At 43.8% G+C, this 16814-nt stretch overlaps 1 protein-coding gene across 1 annotated transcript in view; it reads right to left on the reverse strand.

Annotated features, from left to right (window-relative positions):
* Positions 1–16814, reverse strand: part of Wwtr1 (WW domain containing transcription regulator 1) — a 123219-nt gene that overhangs the window by 47061 nt on the left and 59344 nt on the right. Inside the window, exon 3 of the mRNA XM_003476548.5 lies at positions 3244–3380. Within this exon, the coding sequence (XP_003476596.2) occupies positions 3244–3380 (137 nt within the window). The remainder of the gene's footprint in view (positions 1–3243; positions 3381–16814) is intronic.

Raw genomic sequence — 16814 nt, forward strand, 5'->3', positions numbered from 1 at the left:
ATCAACCAATAACAAATGCTAAAGGGGCGGTGGGGAAAAGGAACCCTTTTGCACTATTGGTGGAGTGTAGACTGGTGCAACCACTGTGGAAATCAGTGTGGAGACGCCTCAAACAACTAGGACTAGAGGCTCCATTTGACTCTCAGTTATTCCCCATCCTAGTATCTTCCTGGAAGAATTAAAAAGCATCATATCACAGTGATATATGCACACCCATGTTTATAGCACCACAGTTTGTAATAGCTGAATCTTGGAAACAGCCCAAATGCCTATCAACTAATGAATGGATACAAAAGATGTGGCTTGTTTTATACAATGGAGTACTACGCTGCCATAAAGGGTAAGCTTGAGACACCTTTAGGTAAATTCATGCACCTTGAGACCATACCTTAAGTGAAATAAATGGGACACACACGTTCAAATATCACACTGTATCTCTGGTGTGAGAAACTGAAAGTGTGAATAAGGTCCAAAATGTATACTAGGTATTGGAAAAAGGAAAGAAAATGCTCAGATGAGAAGGGGAGCAAGGGATGAGAGCAAGGAAAAGAAAGCGGAGCAAGAAAAAACAAAACAAAAAGTAGAACAAGGAAAAAAATAGAAAAAAAAATGGAAACAAAACTTGTAAATAAGAAGGGAAGAGGGTTTGAAGGGAGGAGAGAGGAATGCGGGGTGGGGGAGAGAATCAAGATAAACTATGTACAGGTACAAATTCTATATGAACAATGTCATCATTAGATATCTAAAATGTACCAATAAAATAAAAACTAATAAACGCATCGCTTTGATGTATTAAAATGTTGAAAAGTATGGTATTTTACTTAGCCACACATTTATATTACAGAACGTTTACATTACCGCTTTGCTGGAAATACTTTACTACTACAATTGGACTTTTGGTCTGCACCTGCCTCTGATATACATTTAAGCATTCAACAGCCTTAATTAGAGTCTACTTCTTACTTGTATAACACCTGGGGGAACAGGTGGTCTTGAACTGTGTGTAGCACAGACTGGCCTTAAAATTATTGCAATCCTTCTGCCTCAGCCTCCCAAGTGCTGAGATTAATCTGGCTCACATGCACAATATTTTTTTTAAAAAAAATAAAAACCACACATTCAAAAAAAAAAAAAAAAGCATGACTAAGCATAGTGAGTCTGCATTTTGTATACTAGCAACACAGTGGGAACATAAGTATCCATCAGGCAGCTAATTATAGTGTATTAGTATATTGGACTATCAGGCATTTTCACAAAAGAACGGGGCAGCTCCATGGCTAAAGGTAATAAAAGTGAGAAAAGCAAGGTGCAAAACGGGGCCATCACACACCAGCATCTGTGTGGGAACCCATGCCGTAGACCTGGAAACACTAACCACTTTCTACAAGAGGCAGATGCTGGTTTTTTGGTTTTTTTTTTTTTTTGTTTTTTTTTTTGTTTGTTTGTTTTTTTAATCATGCCTGAGAAAGATTTCTTTGCAACTCAATTGATTCTAAAGGTCCAGGGATGCACTAGTGCAGTTGTGTATCACAGCTATGTGAGGCCCTGAGTTCCATCTCCAGCATCCAAAAAATGTTTAAGGTCAAAAGTGTTATAATGAGCTTTTAGAATTTTTAATGAAAATTAAAGAGCAAAAGCCATCATGGACTAACGTAGCCTACTGCTTGCCTAATCTGAGGCTTCTCCACTGCAGCGGTGCCTGCTTCCTGTGTGAGTGCTCGCCTATAAATGCCTGCTTCCTATGTCTGGGACAAAGGATGCATGGGGACCTTTGGCTTCTCCCTGGTGGGAGAAGGCCTGTGCCAAGTTTCTTGATTGGCCCTTCAGGGAAGGAACACAGCCAAGCCTGGCCCATGCCACCTGTCTCTGGGTAGAATGCGCACCTGCCAGCCTTGAGCAGGAGGTGCAGACACCCTGGAGGAGCTCGAGTCTACTTGAGTCAGATTCATTCTGCTGAAGCACTGTAAAAGGCCAGGGTGGTCAGGAATAACAGCTCCTTTTGACCCTGTTCATTCCTTAAAATCCGGCAGGAGATTCTTTCCACTCCCTAAAATTAACTGTTCTGTGACTCAAGCCATCTCTGGGTATCTAATCTTAAATGGAAAGTTATCTGAAAACAGTAACACCCCCTTTATCCTCCAGTTTTTTGAGATGGGGTCTCACTAGTCCATGGTGGCCTTGAACTCACTATGTAGCCTAGGCTGACCTCCAGCGCCCAGCGATTCTCCTGCCTCATCCTCCTGAGTGCTGGGATTGCAGGCATGTGCCTCCAGGCCTGGCCTGCAACCAGTAGCAAACACTGGCCCTCTTTTATTTTTATCCCTCAGGGGGTAGTGAGAAAATGACTAAAAACTGCAGAGTTCCTTGGCTTGTGCTTATCTCCAACAGACACAATCTTAGTGCTTTTGAAGTAAAACTAATAACCAGAAAATATTCTCTTCTCAGTGTAAAAATCACAGGTGAACACTAGAATTGAATGAAAAGTGAGCCATATTACCCCAGGGAGTGATTGCTCAGTAAGTAAAATAACTTTAACACAATTTTTCACTTTCACTTTACCATTCATTATAAACCTCAGTTATAATCCATTACTATTTCTCCATGAGACTGGATCAAGCAACCCTTCTAGGTTCGATTCGTATTTTGTAACAGGGTTGCTAAATCACCCAGACTGAGCTCAAGCTTGCATCCTCCTGCCTCGGCTTCCCAGAGTGCTGGGATTACAAACATGTTCCACCATGTCCGTTTGAACCACACTCAAAAATCAAAGAAACCAGGGTCCAGACTTCAGCTCTGCTATCCACAAGCTGGAGAGCTTTGGGAAAGTCTCCTTGTCCACACAATGGGGATTTTGTTACTGCCCAGCAATGGTGATGAGGATTCAAGGAGGGAAAGGACCAAAGCGCCTTGCCTGCTGCTAGACACAAACCATGTTCTACAACCAGACTCAGAGAGGGGCACACACCCTATGTGCATTGGTGTAAATGAAGACAGGAAGCCGGGGTGATTTTCAAAACACTTGATTAAGGTCACTGGAGAAGGTACCAGAATTGCAGAGTGAACCTAAGGTATCATGTCATGAACCGGGAGCCGGGGCCAGAGGGAAGCATGGTGGGAGGGTAATGGAGTGAAGATACCAGTGGGCCCACAGGGAGCGGGGGAGACGCCAGAGTTGCTCTTGAGCCCCACAACCTCTCACCGGACTCTGGTCCCTTCAGCCAGGCGCTGAAGCTTGGGGCTTACCCAGATTTGGCTGGGACACGGCCATGGCCCGCTGAGGCACTGGTGTGGAAGTGACGGCAGGGTGGAGGCTCAGATGATTCAGGGGCTGATTCATCGCCTTCCTAGGGTCTTGCCATGTGGTGATTTTTTCTATGTGACTAAAAGAAGGAAAACAATTCATTACTTTTTTAATTGTCAGCACGACCCTCCTCATCACTAATCAAAGCAGCCCCCAGGTGACCCTTTTTCTTCCCTTTGGCTCTGCTTACACGTGGCTGGAAAACGGTGTTTGGTTTCACCTGAGAACACTGGCTGAGGGAGCCCTCTGACCCAGTTGGGTCCCGGTGGGGATTTTGCAGAGCACTCTGAGCACAAGCCCATGACTCAGCCCAAGCAGCCTGAGCTCACTAGCTCCTCAGGTGCCTGCCCACACCCACTCACAAAAGCCATGGGGCAGGCTCCTCACCAAAGCAGAGCCCCTGCCATCCTTCCCCATCAGCCCCCTTGGTCCTCCATGGGGAAACTGACACGACCCCACTCTCTCCCTCCTAATACAACAGCACACAGCTCACACTGGGAGGCCCACGGAGACCACGGCCCAAGCCCTCCAATAGCTACGATCTGCCAAAGATAGCTAGGGAGTCCACAGGAGAGGGCAGGGGTGCAGGAAATGAGCTAGTGGGGTAACCAAGTGCAGAACAATGGTGGAAAAACAGATACTGCACTGAGGCCTGAAGGTCTGGATGAGAAGGCACGATTCAATTCTTGATCAGATACAACTTCCAACATGTGATATCATGACTTCATGTCAGAGAAACGAGCCCAGCATGAGCTGCGGCCAAGGTTTTCAGTACAGACTACTGCCTCCCAGATCACACTAGATGAGATGGAGATATAGAGATATGAAGATATGGATATATAGATAACGTAGGCCTTGAACATGCTAGAAAAGTGATGTACCATTGAGCAACACACTGTCCCAGCTCCGTTTTTCAAACGGATTCCAGCAACCCTATTTTGCTTCAGAAACTTTCTTTTCCTTTTGACACACTGGAGATTGGACTCAGGGTCTTCACAGTGAGCTACATCCTCAGTCTTGTTTTTCATTCATTCACTCATTTCTCTGAGACAGACTATCACTAAGTTTTCCCCAGCTGGGACACAGACTATTTTATATCCATCAAAGTCAAAGATTTATAGAAGAAACTGAATGCCAGCCCTTTGTTCTGGCCTTATGACTAGGTTTCCCTGTTAAATCTCACACACTGTTGATGCTTCCTTGGACACATAAGAAAAGGGACATGATGCCAGCTATAGTGGTGCTTGTCTGTACTCCCAGCACTCAGGAGGCTGAGGCAAGAGGATTGCTGTGGGTTCAAGGCCAGCTGAGACTATAAAGTGAATTCAAGAGCAGCCTGAACTGCATAGTGAGACCCTGTCTCCCAAAACATAAACAAAAACACACAAAGAATACAGAAAGGGACTGAATTAGAGAACCATTTCCCTAACCATTACAAAAATGAAAATGACCAGGTCTCAGCTGTCTTCAGTTCTGCCACAGTAACTGCTGAAAATTTTCCTAAGTTCCCCAGTCTACTTTTGGGCTCAGTAAACTCCGCCTGAGGGCACTTGTCATGGGCTTCCTGAGAAAGAAACTAATGGATGAGGATGTCAGAGTTGAGTAAACTTCCTTCAGCAAAGTATTTACAACTAAAATACTGATTATTCCTCCAACATCCATGCTAACAAATAATGGTTTTCATGGCAAGCAAATCCTACATGATCACTTTCCACTCTGGTACCGTAATGGGGATGTCCCCCTCCATTTCCTGAACCTTCTCAGACTCTGTGACATCGGGGATATTGAAGCTGTGCTAGAACCAGCATCAAGGCCCAAATATACTTCCCATAGTGAGATGCAGCAATATATATCATTTGTCAAAAGATACATAAGGAGTCCACTGTCATCAGAAATTCAGCTACCAAGCTCACTCAGTGGGGTGACACACTGTAATTCCAGCACTCTGGGAGGCAGAAGCAGGCAGACTGCAAGCCTAGCCCAGATAACCTAGCAGGATCCTGTCTAAAAACAAAAAAATACAAAGAAAAGGGCCGGGGATGTAAGTCATCCCCTGGGTTCGATCTCTAGTACTGCAAAGAAAGAAAGAAGGAAGGAAGGGAGGGAGGGAGGGAGGAAAAGAAAGGGAAGGAAGAGAGAGAAATTCAGCTACTAGAGGGAGGAATCATGCAGGAGCTAGAATGCTGCATTCCCTAATGCTGGCTCCATTCTGTTCTCTTGTCAGGAAAAAGCAGACAGTGGCTCCTGAACACGGCTGGAACAGCAAATCCAAAGAGCCCACGCCAGAGGTGGTGGATGAGCGAAGCCTGCCTAAACAGCACCACTGCAGCCTGCCAGTCTCCGTTCCCTGACAGCCCTCAGTCTTCCTTCTAAGAGGGCACTCCTGCCCTCATCCTCTAAGTCTGACCCCAAAGATGGAAAAATTCACCCCACAGCTCGAGGTCCCAGAACTCCCACTGTGCCGTGGGAGCCTCTGCAGCCAGCCCTGTTAACGGGGTTTTGTTCCCAGCAGGTTTGTTAATTAAAGTGTCACTCACTGTATTCCTCAAAGACTCAAGTGTGAGAGGAGCCTTTCTTAAGTGAACAGTTCTCAGTGCTTCTCAGTGCTCGGCAAGACCTCACAAAAGAAAGCCACTGAAATCCCCAGTCTCTGCAGAGCACTGGAGCTGCCAAGGACTGGCTTCTGTGCCACCCAAAGTGGCTCCAGGCTGCATGCAGAAAGCAAGGGACGCCACATCGCCCACAGGAGGCCCCTAACGTGCCACTGATGATTTGATTTGAAAATATTGTTCAAGTCATTTTGAGCCTCGGGGCTCCAGCTCTCCTCTCCCTCCCCAACCTCAAAATGCCACTCACACTTTCACTCCGCAACTCATCCCGCTCAGCCTTCTTGACTCACTTCCTCTCTCCTGTTTCCTGGTGCAACCTGGTGTTTGCCAGGAGCCACCGCTTAGATCCATTAATCCCTCCTTCCCTGCTCCTTCCACCTCTTTCCTGTCTGCACTCTCCTCTTGGGTCTAATTTAAGAAAAAAGAGCCTGCTGTTTTAAAAGTGCAACACCCTTTGGGAATTAACATATATGCACACACAAATACATATTTAATCTACCTGTTCTATGTGATTCCATAAACATGTGCGATTTATAGTTTTTAAAAGTGGAACAAAGATACCAAACCATTAGTTTTTTGTTTTTGCTTCCCTAAACTTCACATTTTCTTGTTTTTTATCAGGGTCTCTGGATTGTTTTTGTAACCAATAAAAACCAAAAATATTCATGCAAGTACAAAAAGAGAAAAGGAAACTTGGTGTATGAATGTGCAGGCCACAGAAGGCTGAAAGGTCACTGCAATAGAGAACACCTATAAAAATTAGAGCGCTCTGGAGGTTGCAATGGGGAGATCACAAATGGGAACACAGCCTGGTAACTCAGCCGTGAAACAGACCTTGCCTCAAAATAAGAAAGAATCGAGGTGTAGTGGCGTACGCCTATCATCTCAGCCCTTGGGATGCTAAGGCAAGAAGAATATGGAAAGCAAATTCGAGGCCAGTCTGGGATTCACAGTGAGTGCAAGCCCAGCCTGAGCCAGCCTAGGGAGACAGTGTCTCAAAACCAACACAGGCTGGGGATGTAGCCCTGGGTTAATGCCCAAGAAATCCCTTCCACACACAAAAAAAGTTACTAAAGATAAAAGTGCAAGTTCAACCCATTATCTTCATTCTGCATGGCCAAGTAAGAAGAGAAGTGGAACCAATTAATTGGCCCAATGTCATTTGTTTAAAAAAAAAAAAAAGAGTACAAGATCCTAAGAGAAGGGAAAACTTCTCTTCACAACAGAAAATAATTTTTTCCTAGACTTAAAAGAAAATTCCAATGTGACAGCCTTGGGTATCACATGGTACAAAAAGGTACCTGCGACCAGTGATGGTGAATCTTTTATAGCTTACAGTGATACAAAGAGCCTGCTGTGGTATATGTGTCCCACAAGATTGCCAGCACTGCCCATGACAAGTCTAACAGGGAGCAGACACCCCTTCCTCTGAAGACCCCTTGATCACTACCTCCTATTTCTGCATGGCTTCCTCCTTTCATAGCTCAGCTTCTGGCTCCCAACACAGTGAGGTTCTTTGTCCCACACTGCCCAGATCAGAAAAGAGCTTCAGTAAAGCATGGTGGTGCATGCCTGTAATCCCACTACTCAGAGGCTGAGACAGGAGGATTGCTATGAGTTTGTGCAAGCCAGGGATACATAGTGAGTTCAAGACCAGCCTAGATTGCACAAGGAGACCCATCAGAAGGGGGAAGAAAAAAAGAAGAAAGGAACGTCAGTCCCTGAGATTTGCCAAGGGACAAGAAAGGCCAGTGCTTCTTTGAGAAAATATCTGGCTTATGAAAAAATGTGTGTGAGACAAATTTTCCCTGTGGATTAATACTGTCTTTAATAAAGACAAGTTTAGAAAGCTGTATTAGGTTAATTTAGTGTTTAGAGTTTAAAATATCATTGAAAATGGGGCAAGGGGCTGGAGGTTTATCTCAGTGGCATAAGCACCTGACTTGCAAACAGGTAGTCGTGAGTTCGATCCCCGGTACCGACAAAAAGGAAAAAGACAAAAAAAAAGAAAAGAAAAAGAAAATGGGGTGAGCAGCAGCACTCTGCCTCTCACCCTTCTGGGACTGGCCCCTGCCTGGGGCACAGAGGGTTTGTCACTTTTGCTGGTTTCTCCCACTCCAGCCACTGCCACCTCCCCCTCCTGACTTTTCCCCTAGTTGAGGCAATGGCCTGCGGGTTTCCCCTCCCCTTTCCTCCTTCTCTTCCTTCTCCCATTCTCCAGCCTCATATCACAAGAATATCTAAGATCCAGGTCACCTCTGGACCATACTATGTCTCCACTGCCTGTGAAATAAAAGTCCTACTCACAGAGTGTGTCCCACAGTCACTGCGGAGTGGCCCTGCAAAACCCTGGCTCTGGGGAGTCACTTGTGGGAACTTGGGCTTTAATACCAGTTCTTATTCTGCTCAGAACAAGTCGAACAAGTTACTTAACCCATCCTAGGCTCAGCACCCATACCCGTGAGATAAACTACAAAAAAGAAACATGTCTCACAAGTATGCCAGAGTCTCTCTGCAGAGTGAAACAGATCTGTTCTGGGAGTCTTATGACCAACAAAGTCACTTGCAGGTTTCATGATCCCAAGATCAAGGTTCTCAAAGATCACAAGCTTGGGAGCGAGAGACCCCCACTTCAAATCCAAGACTGGCAATATCTGGGTCAGTTTCATTCAGCAACCATCATGGGCTGTACACCTACTGCGCACAGTGCACCTGGATAGGCATAACAATGAAAAGCATTTTGTAAATATAAACCTGACCAGGAGCAAAACCATTAAAGGCAAAGATAAAAATCTTATCTGTAAAAACAGAATCCAACAGCTTCACATCACCCAGGAGATGGCTGGGTGTTTCTGGATGAATTTACCCTCCAGTTCTTGACCTATTACACTAACTTTATGGAAGGAAGCCACACAACAAAGAGTTTCTGAAATAGAGAAGGCCTATGTGATCCATTTTCTATTGCTGGAAGCATGCAAAGATATAAAAATAGGAATGACACAAGCACTTCTTTTTGAAAGAAACTAGAATTGTTACCATGTTGCTTACTCTGCTAAGCAAAGACTGTCTTTAAAATGTGTTTTGTCTTTTTTTAATTGTCTTTCCCCTCCACCCCCACTGCTTTAATAAATTAGGGTGTGTGGGCTTTCGGCTTCCCATTGGTGTTAGACATCATGCTCCCATATCAACAGAGCTATCGGGAAGGGACTTCTGGGCAACCTCCAACCTGCCTCTTCCTCCCAGCCACAATCTAGCTAGCAGGGCAGTGAGAGAGAACTGCACCAAGGAGATGGCAATTTAAAGGCAGCCTGGGGTCATAAAACTAAGACCAGGCAAGTAGCTCAGGACTGAGTCCCTCTCGGTGCTGTTTGTTTGTTTGCTACCAGGCAGGCACTCCCGCTGAGCTATGTCCCAGGCCCACTGCTGCTTGTCTTCATGGTCTTCTGGTTGAAATTTCCCTTTAACTTGTGCTTGACTCCCTCATTATTACAGGAATCATTTCTCTTGCTGTGGAATAAAAGTTCTTCTGGTGCCCCTGAAGCATAGCAAAGTGTTCTGTACATAATAAGTAGCTGAAAATAAACTACTCCAACTCCTATGATATTTACAAGCCTACTTTAGGGTATAGATAAATTTCCGTATTTTACTTCTTTTTTTATTCTGGTGGTGGCATTAAGGATTGAATTCTACCAATGAGCTACATCCCCAGCCTTCTTAATTTTTATTTTGAGATAGGCTCTCACTAGGTTGCCCAGGCTGGGCTTCAGCTTCAGGCCTCCCAAGTGACTGAGATGACAAGGTATTTGGAAGGATTTTGCCTTAAAATAAATTACAGCCGCCAGAGAGCAGTGGCACAAAAAGGATCCCAATTTGCTGCTCGAGCGTCATCAATGCCCACCCTAAGAACCACCCCCAGTCAGAGGTTGTATGTATATCCCATATCCCACATTCTGGTAGAGAAAGCCAGGCCGCCGGAACTCATGGACTTCTCTTCACGTTCCTTGGAATAAAGGCTATTTTTATTTTATATTCTCTCTTTCATTGCACTGAAAACTCTTTCAGTGTGCACCACTGCATCCAGGTAAATTTTCAAACAGAACATCAAATTTTAAATACATTTTTAATTTGCTTAGGTTAGTTGACTACTCTGTTAATGTTACACCAAATGTATGTACCAAAGAAAACTTGCTCAAAAATAGCTAAATGAAATAGCTTTCCAACTTATTTGGTCAACTGAGTTGGTCTAATAAGACCTACTCGTGTTAAAAATAGAAATAAGAACAGGTTTGGATAAGGCTGATAAACTCTTCGAGAGTTTGCCAAGTAAACCTGACACATTCTCAGCAGACAACAAATGCTCTGCCAACTTTTAATCCCATCCCAGATGGCAAGAAGACTTGCCCAAGACTTATATTAATGTTCTGTAATTTTTTCCAATTAGAATTAAAATGTAAATATCAAGCTGGCTTACTTTTCTGTTGTATTTCAGGGAAAGATACTACATGTATTTCAGTCTAATTACACACTCTAGCAATGTGTTCTTGTTTAAATCTCACAACCTAGAAAATGGCGTATCTTATGCTTGTATTTCTTGTAGTACTTTTGTTTTGTTTTGCTCTTTTGCCATAGGCGTCAAGCTCTTCCAACTAATGCCAGAGATGAGTTTTAACTACAAGAACAAAATCAACTGGTGCGTATGCTTAATTGTCCCAGCCTCAGATGCACACTTTCTTGAGTACAGCTGCCACCTACAACCGGAAGGCCACAGGAGTGGAGCGGAGTGGGAGGCCACCACTGTGGGATCCCATAGCAGTGGGCATCAACACGGCTGTGGATTCTCGGCTCACAGTCTGAGTCTCACTGACAACCTGACTTGATCCTGTTAGTAGCCTGCCAGCAAATTCCTCCCCTTTGCTTAAGCCTACCAGTCCATTTGGATAATGAAGAGTTTGCTTTTGAATTTCAGTACACTGAGAATCAAAAATAAAGTACTACCACTTTACATGGCTAAACAGATACACTGACTTTTATTGTACTGTATTTCTTTTTTTTTTTTTGGTCTTTTTTCCTTTTTATCGGTATTGGGGATTGAACTCACAACCGCCTGCTTGCAAGGCAGGTGCTTATGCCACTGAGCTAAATCCCTAACCCCAATTGTACTGTATTTCTAAAGAGATCAATCTCCCTCAAACTGTTATTCTTTCTGCTGTCATCCCAGCTGATGAGTCTTTCTCCCAAAACAGCTTTTATAACTGATTACAATTCTCCCCATCAGCCTGAATCTTCGCAAAACCCCATTATTCTAAGGCAGGGAAACAGGTAAAAGTCAACGCTGCACATGCACACAGCTGACACATCCATTAGCAAAACATTCAGTGTAAATCCCAAAGGAATAAAGCTGGCTGTTGCGCCATACAATAAAAGGTGATTATTCACATGACAGAAATGTGATAAGAAAGTTCATCCTTCTTGAAAACCACAAAGAATTTATGGTTAAAAGGTTCCGGTTAGACTTTCACTTAGCCAGTTCATCAAACATAGCTGCAGGCTATGACACAAGAATAATAACTCACGTATAAATAGAGGGGGTTTTAGGATTTTCTAATAAAAGATGATACAAGACCAGCGGCGTGATTTTTGGTTCATGCTTCCGGTCTCCACCACTCACTTGCCAATTCAAAAAACTTCAGAGTTCTCTGGAATTCCGAATGAATGGCAGGGATTGTATTTTTAACCACTAGGCTCTAATCCCTCACTTCCATCACAGCCTTGCCAAGAAGCCTCCGCTTGTTTAAATTAGCAGCAGTAGTAGCAGCAGCGGTGTAAAGAGGACTTCCGGCGTGGCCAGCTGTGTTGGTCTGTCTACCCCTAATCCTCTCCACTGAGCACCACTGGCTTTTCTGCAGACTCATTCGGCCTGAGTCTCCTTAGTCAGAGAGACGACTGGAACAGTGGCTGTGGGCCAGTCCCGAAAAAGCAGTGAGAGCTGCCTAGAGATGTAAGATCTTAATATCCATGGTTCCTGCAGCAGTTTATTTACCAGCATTTTGTGTGCGGGGTGAGAAAGAAAAGGACACTATGAATGTGCCATTTCTCGGAGAAAACCATTGTGGGGAAAACGTGACTCATCCACCCCGCCTCACAGGGTGAATCACTGCAGAGGGTGAGCAGCTCGGCCATTGTGTGAGAAACCCGTCATCCTCTCCAGCTTCCCCGCATCACCCAGCACTGGCAAATCTGATTCTGCCTCTGCAATCAGAGCCAAATTCTTGCTTAACCTCATTTTTTCCTAATCCCTGAAAAAACAAGAAAAAGAAAAGGACTAGAAGTTTTTGTTTGCTTGTTTGACTTAGGCCAAGAACCCCATGGAAGAACTTCTACTGTTTCACAACCTTATTATCGACACTCAGCATTTTGTTTCCTCAGCTTGTACCAGGATTGATAATGCTACTAAAAGAGTTGTAAAATACCGTAAGATTGTTCTGTCGGAACTGAATAATGTATGTTTATTTCACCTGATTTTCATACTTCCTGATAACAGTGACCACATGTTCTTGGGAGAGTCTTTATCCTACATTTCACTTTTCTCACAAACAAAAACATCAATTCAGAATGAAGAAAAGCAGAGAGAAGATGATGGTCACTATCTTTATAAGAGATGAAATTTGTTACATCTCCCACAGGGATTCAGGTTCCAAAATACCTTTTAGGCTTAGAATGTGCCTCAGTGGTAGAGTACTTACCTACCAGGCATGAGTTCTTTGGTTTGATTCCTGGTATCACTACCACCACTATAATGAAAATGAGCTTTTGCAAATGAGGAGTGTGGTGAAAAGTAACAGAAAATTCTTAAATGCACCACGGACTAGGCACTGTGCAGACTGTATTATCCTCTTTGAGTTCAGTGCAGTCAGTGCCTGCCAGCATTAGCAGATGATGCTGTGCCTACAGCTGAGCTCCTGAAAAGCAATGCTATCCCCCAACATGTTTGGGGGAACCAGCAAACACGCGGTATTGAACGCAGGCCACCTCGTGATGCCGAGTGCCTACAATGTCCAGGCCCTCAAGGAGCTGACAGCCACCAAGACATAAAGTAACGAGTGGCAGGGTAGTGAGGGCACTGAATCTAGTCGGTTTTGTAACCGGAAATGATCTAGGGCGCAACGTTCTGTTGCAGTTGCTGCATGCTAGATACACCGACCACACGTATCAGCTGCTTCTGCCATCTGGGAAGCAGCTTTAATCTCACAATCAATTTTTTAGAGGTAGTTTATTTTTAAGCTGCTAGACGACTTGCTAAAATACTTTGAAAATTGTTTTTTCAGGCTGTCTGTGTCTGGCACATGTTTTAAACATGTTGTTTTTCCAGTTGTTCTTAAACAGGGCATTGACGCACCTCTTGGCTTCTCCCAAGCCACTCCAAGCATAAAATACTTTGAGACTGCGGCTACCCTCTTTTCTCTTCTTTCTTATGGGGCCAAGTGAATTAAATGTCACTTGACCAAAAAAGAGAGTGCAAAGCCTCTTTAAAACCAAAAATTCTTTTGGGTCAGTCTGTGTTCCCCTCTGTTCGTGTGAAGAGATTCAATTCCTTTCTGTTGATTTTGTTTTTTCAGTTTTTGGAAGAAGATGAGCCCCAGGCTCTGGCTGTTGAAGACACTTTCTCTCTGTGCACGGAAAGGCATGACACGACATGAACTTAAAAAACCAAACAATAAGGTTGGCATGAACCCTAGAGTCTGAAGAGAGACAAGAGGCACTTTTCAGGGTCAGGATCCCATTTTCCAAGAAATAATTAGAAGAACAGGAAACAAAAACTGAGGTTTCAAAAGGAACCACGAGGCTTTTGAGGCCACTGGGGACCTTCCTTGAAAATAACCTTCAGGCGCCACTGATGCTCCACGTCTTAAACCCAGTCTGTAACATTTCTTTACATGTATTTCTTGGCATCTTTGATCAAAAAGAATCACCCAAATGTCAAATGGCTCAGTGAATTTGTCATTTAATATTTAATAGATCAGTGTAATCCCAGCACACTCTGGGAGGCTGAGGCAGGAGGAACTCAACTTTTGCCACTTACAGTCCCAAAAACTAAAAAAACACCAGGGATGTACCTTAGGGAAAATGCCCTAAATTCAGTCCCCAGGACCACCAAAATCAAAACAAAACCAAAAGCACCTACTATACACAGCACCTACTATAACTTAACACCTCCAATCTTTGATTCTTCCAAAAGACATATTTCATCTAATAACAAAAGTTTAAAACAATAATAAAATAAAAAAGAAGTAAAGGGCTCAGCACTGTATCTGATATATATGAGACTATAAATATGGTTTCTCTTCCTTTCTCTCATGAAACACTATCCAAACTACTGAAAGAAATCTGAGTAATTTGAATGCAAAAAAACCCTGCAAACATTCTCAGGTATAAAGCACCCAAGAAAATGAGGGAGAAAACAGGAGAATGCTTCCACCCAAGAGAGAGGCCCAGGCAGGTGAGGCCTTCATCTGTGGAGCTGCTGCAGGCCCACGGAGTATGCAGTAATCCAAACACTGAGTCGGGAGAAGCAGCTTTTCCACTGAGCCTTCTGTTTCATAGACAGAGAATTTCCAACATAAGAGCCACCTCCATCGTTTAATTAATCAGTTGACAACCTCCAAATAGGTTTTCTTAGAAGCAGCAGAATACAAATGTAACACTGGAATGCTCAGGTAGATGCTCTCCCACTCTCAGAATGAAGGAGCTGCTGCTACAGGCATAACATTTGAGGAAAAAAAATGCGACACAGCATCAACTTCCATCCTGACCTCTGCAGAACGTATAATTCAGATGAAAGAAAAACATACTTGGTCTGAAAAATAGCTTCAAAAATGCCCATCAAATTCTCACAAAAGACCCTGCGAACTCCCTACAGCCACTCACATGTCAGTAAGCTTTCTGGAGGACAGTTTATCAGTTATAAAAGCTTTGAAATAGTGGGACCCAGCAATCCCACTTCCAAGAAAACTACACTGAGGAAACAAAAAGGGTGGAGGAGAACTGGTTGCTTGGGAATATCTGCTCCCCACTCTAGGTGCTGGGTCAGGTCTAGTTCTAGATGACACACACAAATGCATATGGCACTTTAGGGAAGTGCTCTCTCTCTCTCTCTCTCTCTCTCTCTCTCTCACACACACACACACACACACACACACACACACACACAGACAGGTCTAGCCATGTAGTTCAGGTTGGCTTCCCCAGGCTGGACCAACTAACGATGCTCCTGCCTCAGCCTCCTGAGTGCTGTTACAACTGCACAGCAACCTACGGAAGTTCTTCAAATGAAAGTAAACACAGACTTTTCCTTTCTCTTTCCTCCAGCATGGAATATGACATGATGCCTAGAGCTACAGCAACCTTTTTGAAAGGTGAGGAACAGAAGCCACTCAGGAAGAACAACTAAGCAGTGGCAGGGACTGTGCGCCTTCCCATCAGTTCTTTAATGGCCTTACTTCAGATTTCTTTACTACAGTCTCATTTCACATCCTTATAAATTACACACACAACTCCAAACTAATACAACAATTATGCAAATGTATGTGCAAGAATGGCTCCTAAGATTCTGCCAATATTAAATGTGTGATAGTGGAATAAATAAAATACGGTAGGCTGAACAGTCATTAAAAATCACACAGATCTACATTTGTCAAAATGCTACGATATCCACAGTATATTGCTAAGTGACAGTAATCCTCACTTTGGTTAATAAAAAGCACATCAATGAGAAGGAAACAGACTTTAGATTTCTTGCACTTACTTCATTTTGTACCATAAGCATTATTTTTCTAATCAGAAAAAAGAATAAGAACACCATCCTCCCCCACACTGAGCCCACATCCTACTTAAAAAATAACACTGCATTCCACACTGGAACTTGTGCTTGCTAATTACAGCCTCGGAAAACAATTCCGCAGCTAGCGTGCAGGGCTGGAAGTCTGCAGCCCCTTAACTGCGTGTTGGAAAAGGTGCCACCCGTAATACTCGCGCGAGTGCATAGCCTAAAGGTGCTCAGAACCGGAGAGAAGCACAAACAGGAGAAAAGAAAAGGCAGTAGAAGGAAGGGATAAAGAGGATCAGGGAGAGTCTATAATTAAGCAGTGTTTTCTGGCTGCTTGTGGCAGCTGTCTGAGTGAGAGAGGGCATCTGAAGGAGGTGGCAACAGACACAGGGGCAGCCCATCCTTGGGCGGGCCAAGCAGGGCCTGTACTTCACAGGACATCAGGGGCATCTTATATCCAGCACCTGTCAGGTTCAGAGATCCCAGCTACAGCACTGTTATTGCTGTCATCTGCCCAATCCAGAAGGAGAGGCATTTATTATAGCTAGAAAGATTAGGCTAAAATATCTTCGATTGTTCTCACGAAGGAGAATGCACACCTCCTATAAGTCGGTTTGCTTCTTTCTTATCTTTCCTGACTTAATTTTTTTTATTATTATTAAAGGAAGAAGTCTATCCCTGCAGCTGTATGTTTCATTGTTCACCCCCATGTTAATGATATATACACTACAGACATGGTTTAAATTTAGCCTGATGACCAGCCACAAGGCTCCTTTGCCTCTCACCACCAGGCATATCCCGCCTCCACATGCTTTACGCAATTCCTGCTGACTTGGAGAGGGACCCTGCACAGGGAACAAAGCAGGCTATAGACCATAATAATTGTCAGAGGAGATGGTATTTTCTTTACAGGATACATTCAGATTTTTTTCCTTTCCATGAGATTTTTTTTTTTTTTTTTTTTTTTTTTTTTTTTTTTTTTTGTCTTTTTCATTTTTATCGGTACCAGGAATCGAACTCACGACTGCCTGCTTGCAAGGCAGGTGCTTATGCCGCTGAGCTAAATCCCCAGCCCTACCAT

Source organism: Cavia porcellus, unplaced genomic scaffold (genome assembly GCF_034190915.1).
Source record: "Cavia porcellus strain 051 isolate PalLab524CR breed Dunkin Hartley unplaced genomic scaffold, mCavPor4.1 scaffold_5, whole genome shotgun sequence".
In the NCBI taxonomy this organism is placed as follows: Eukaryota; Metazoa; Chordata; class Mammalia; order Rodentia; family Caviidae; genus Cavia; species Cavia porcellus.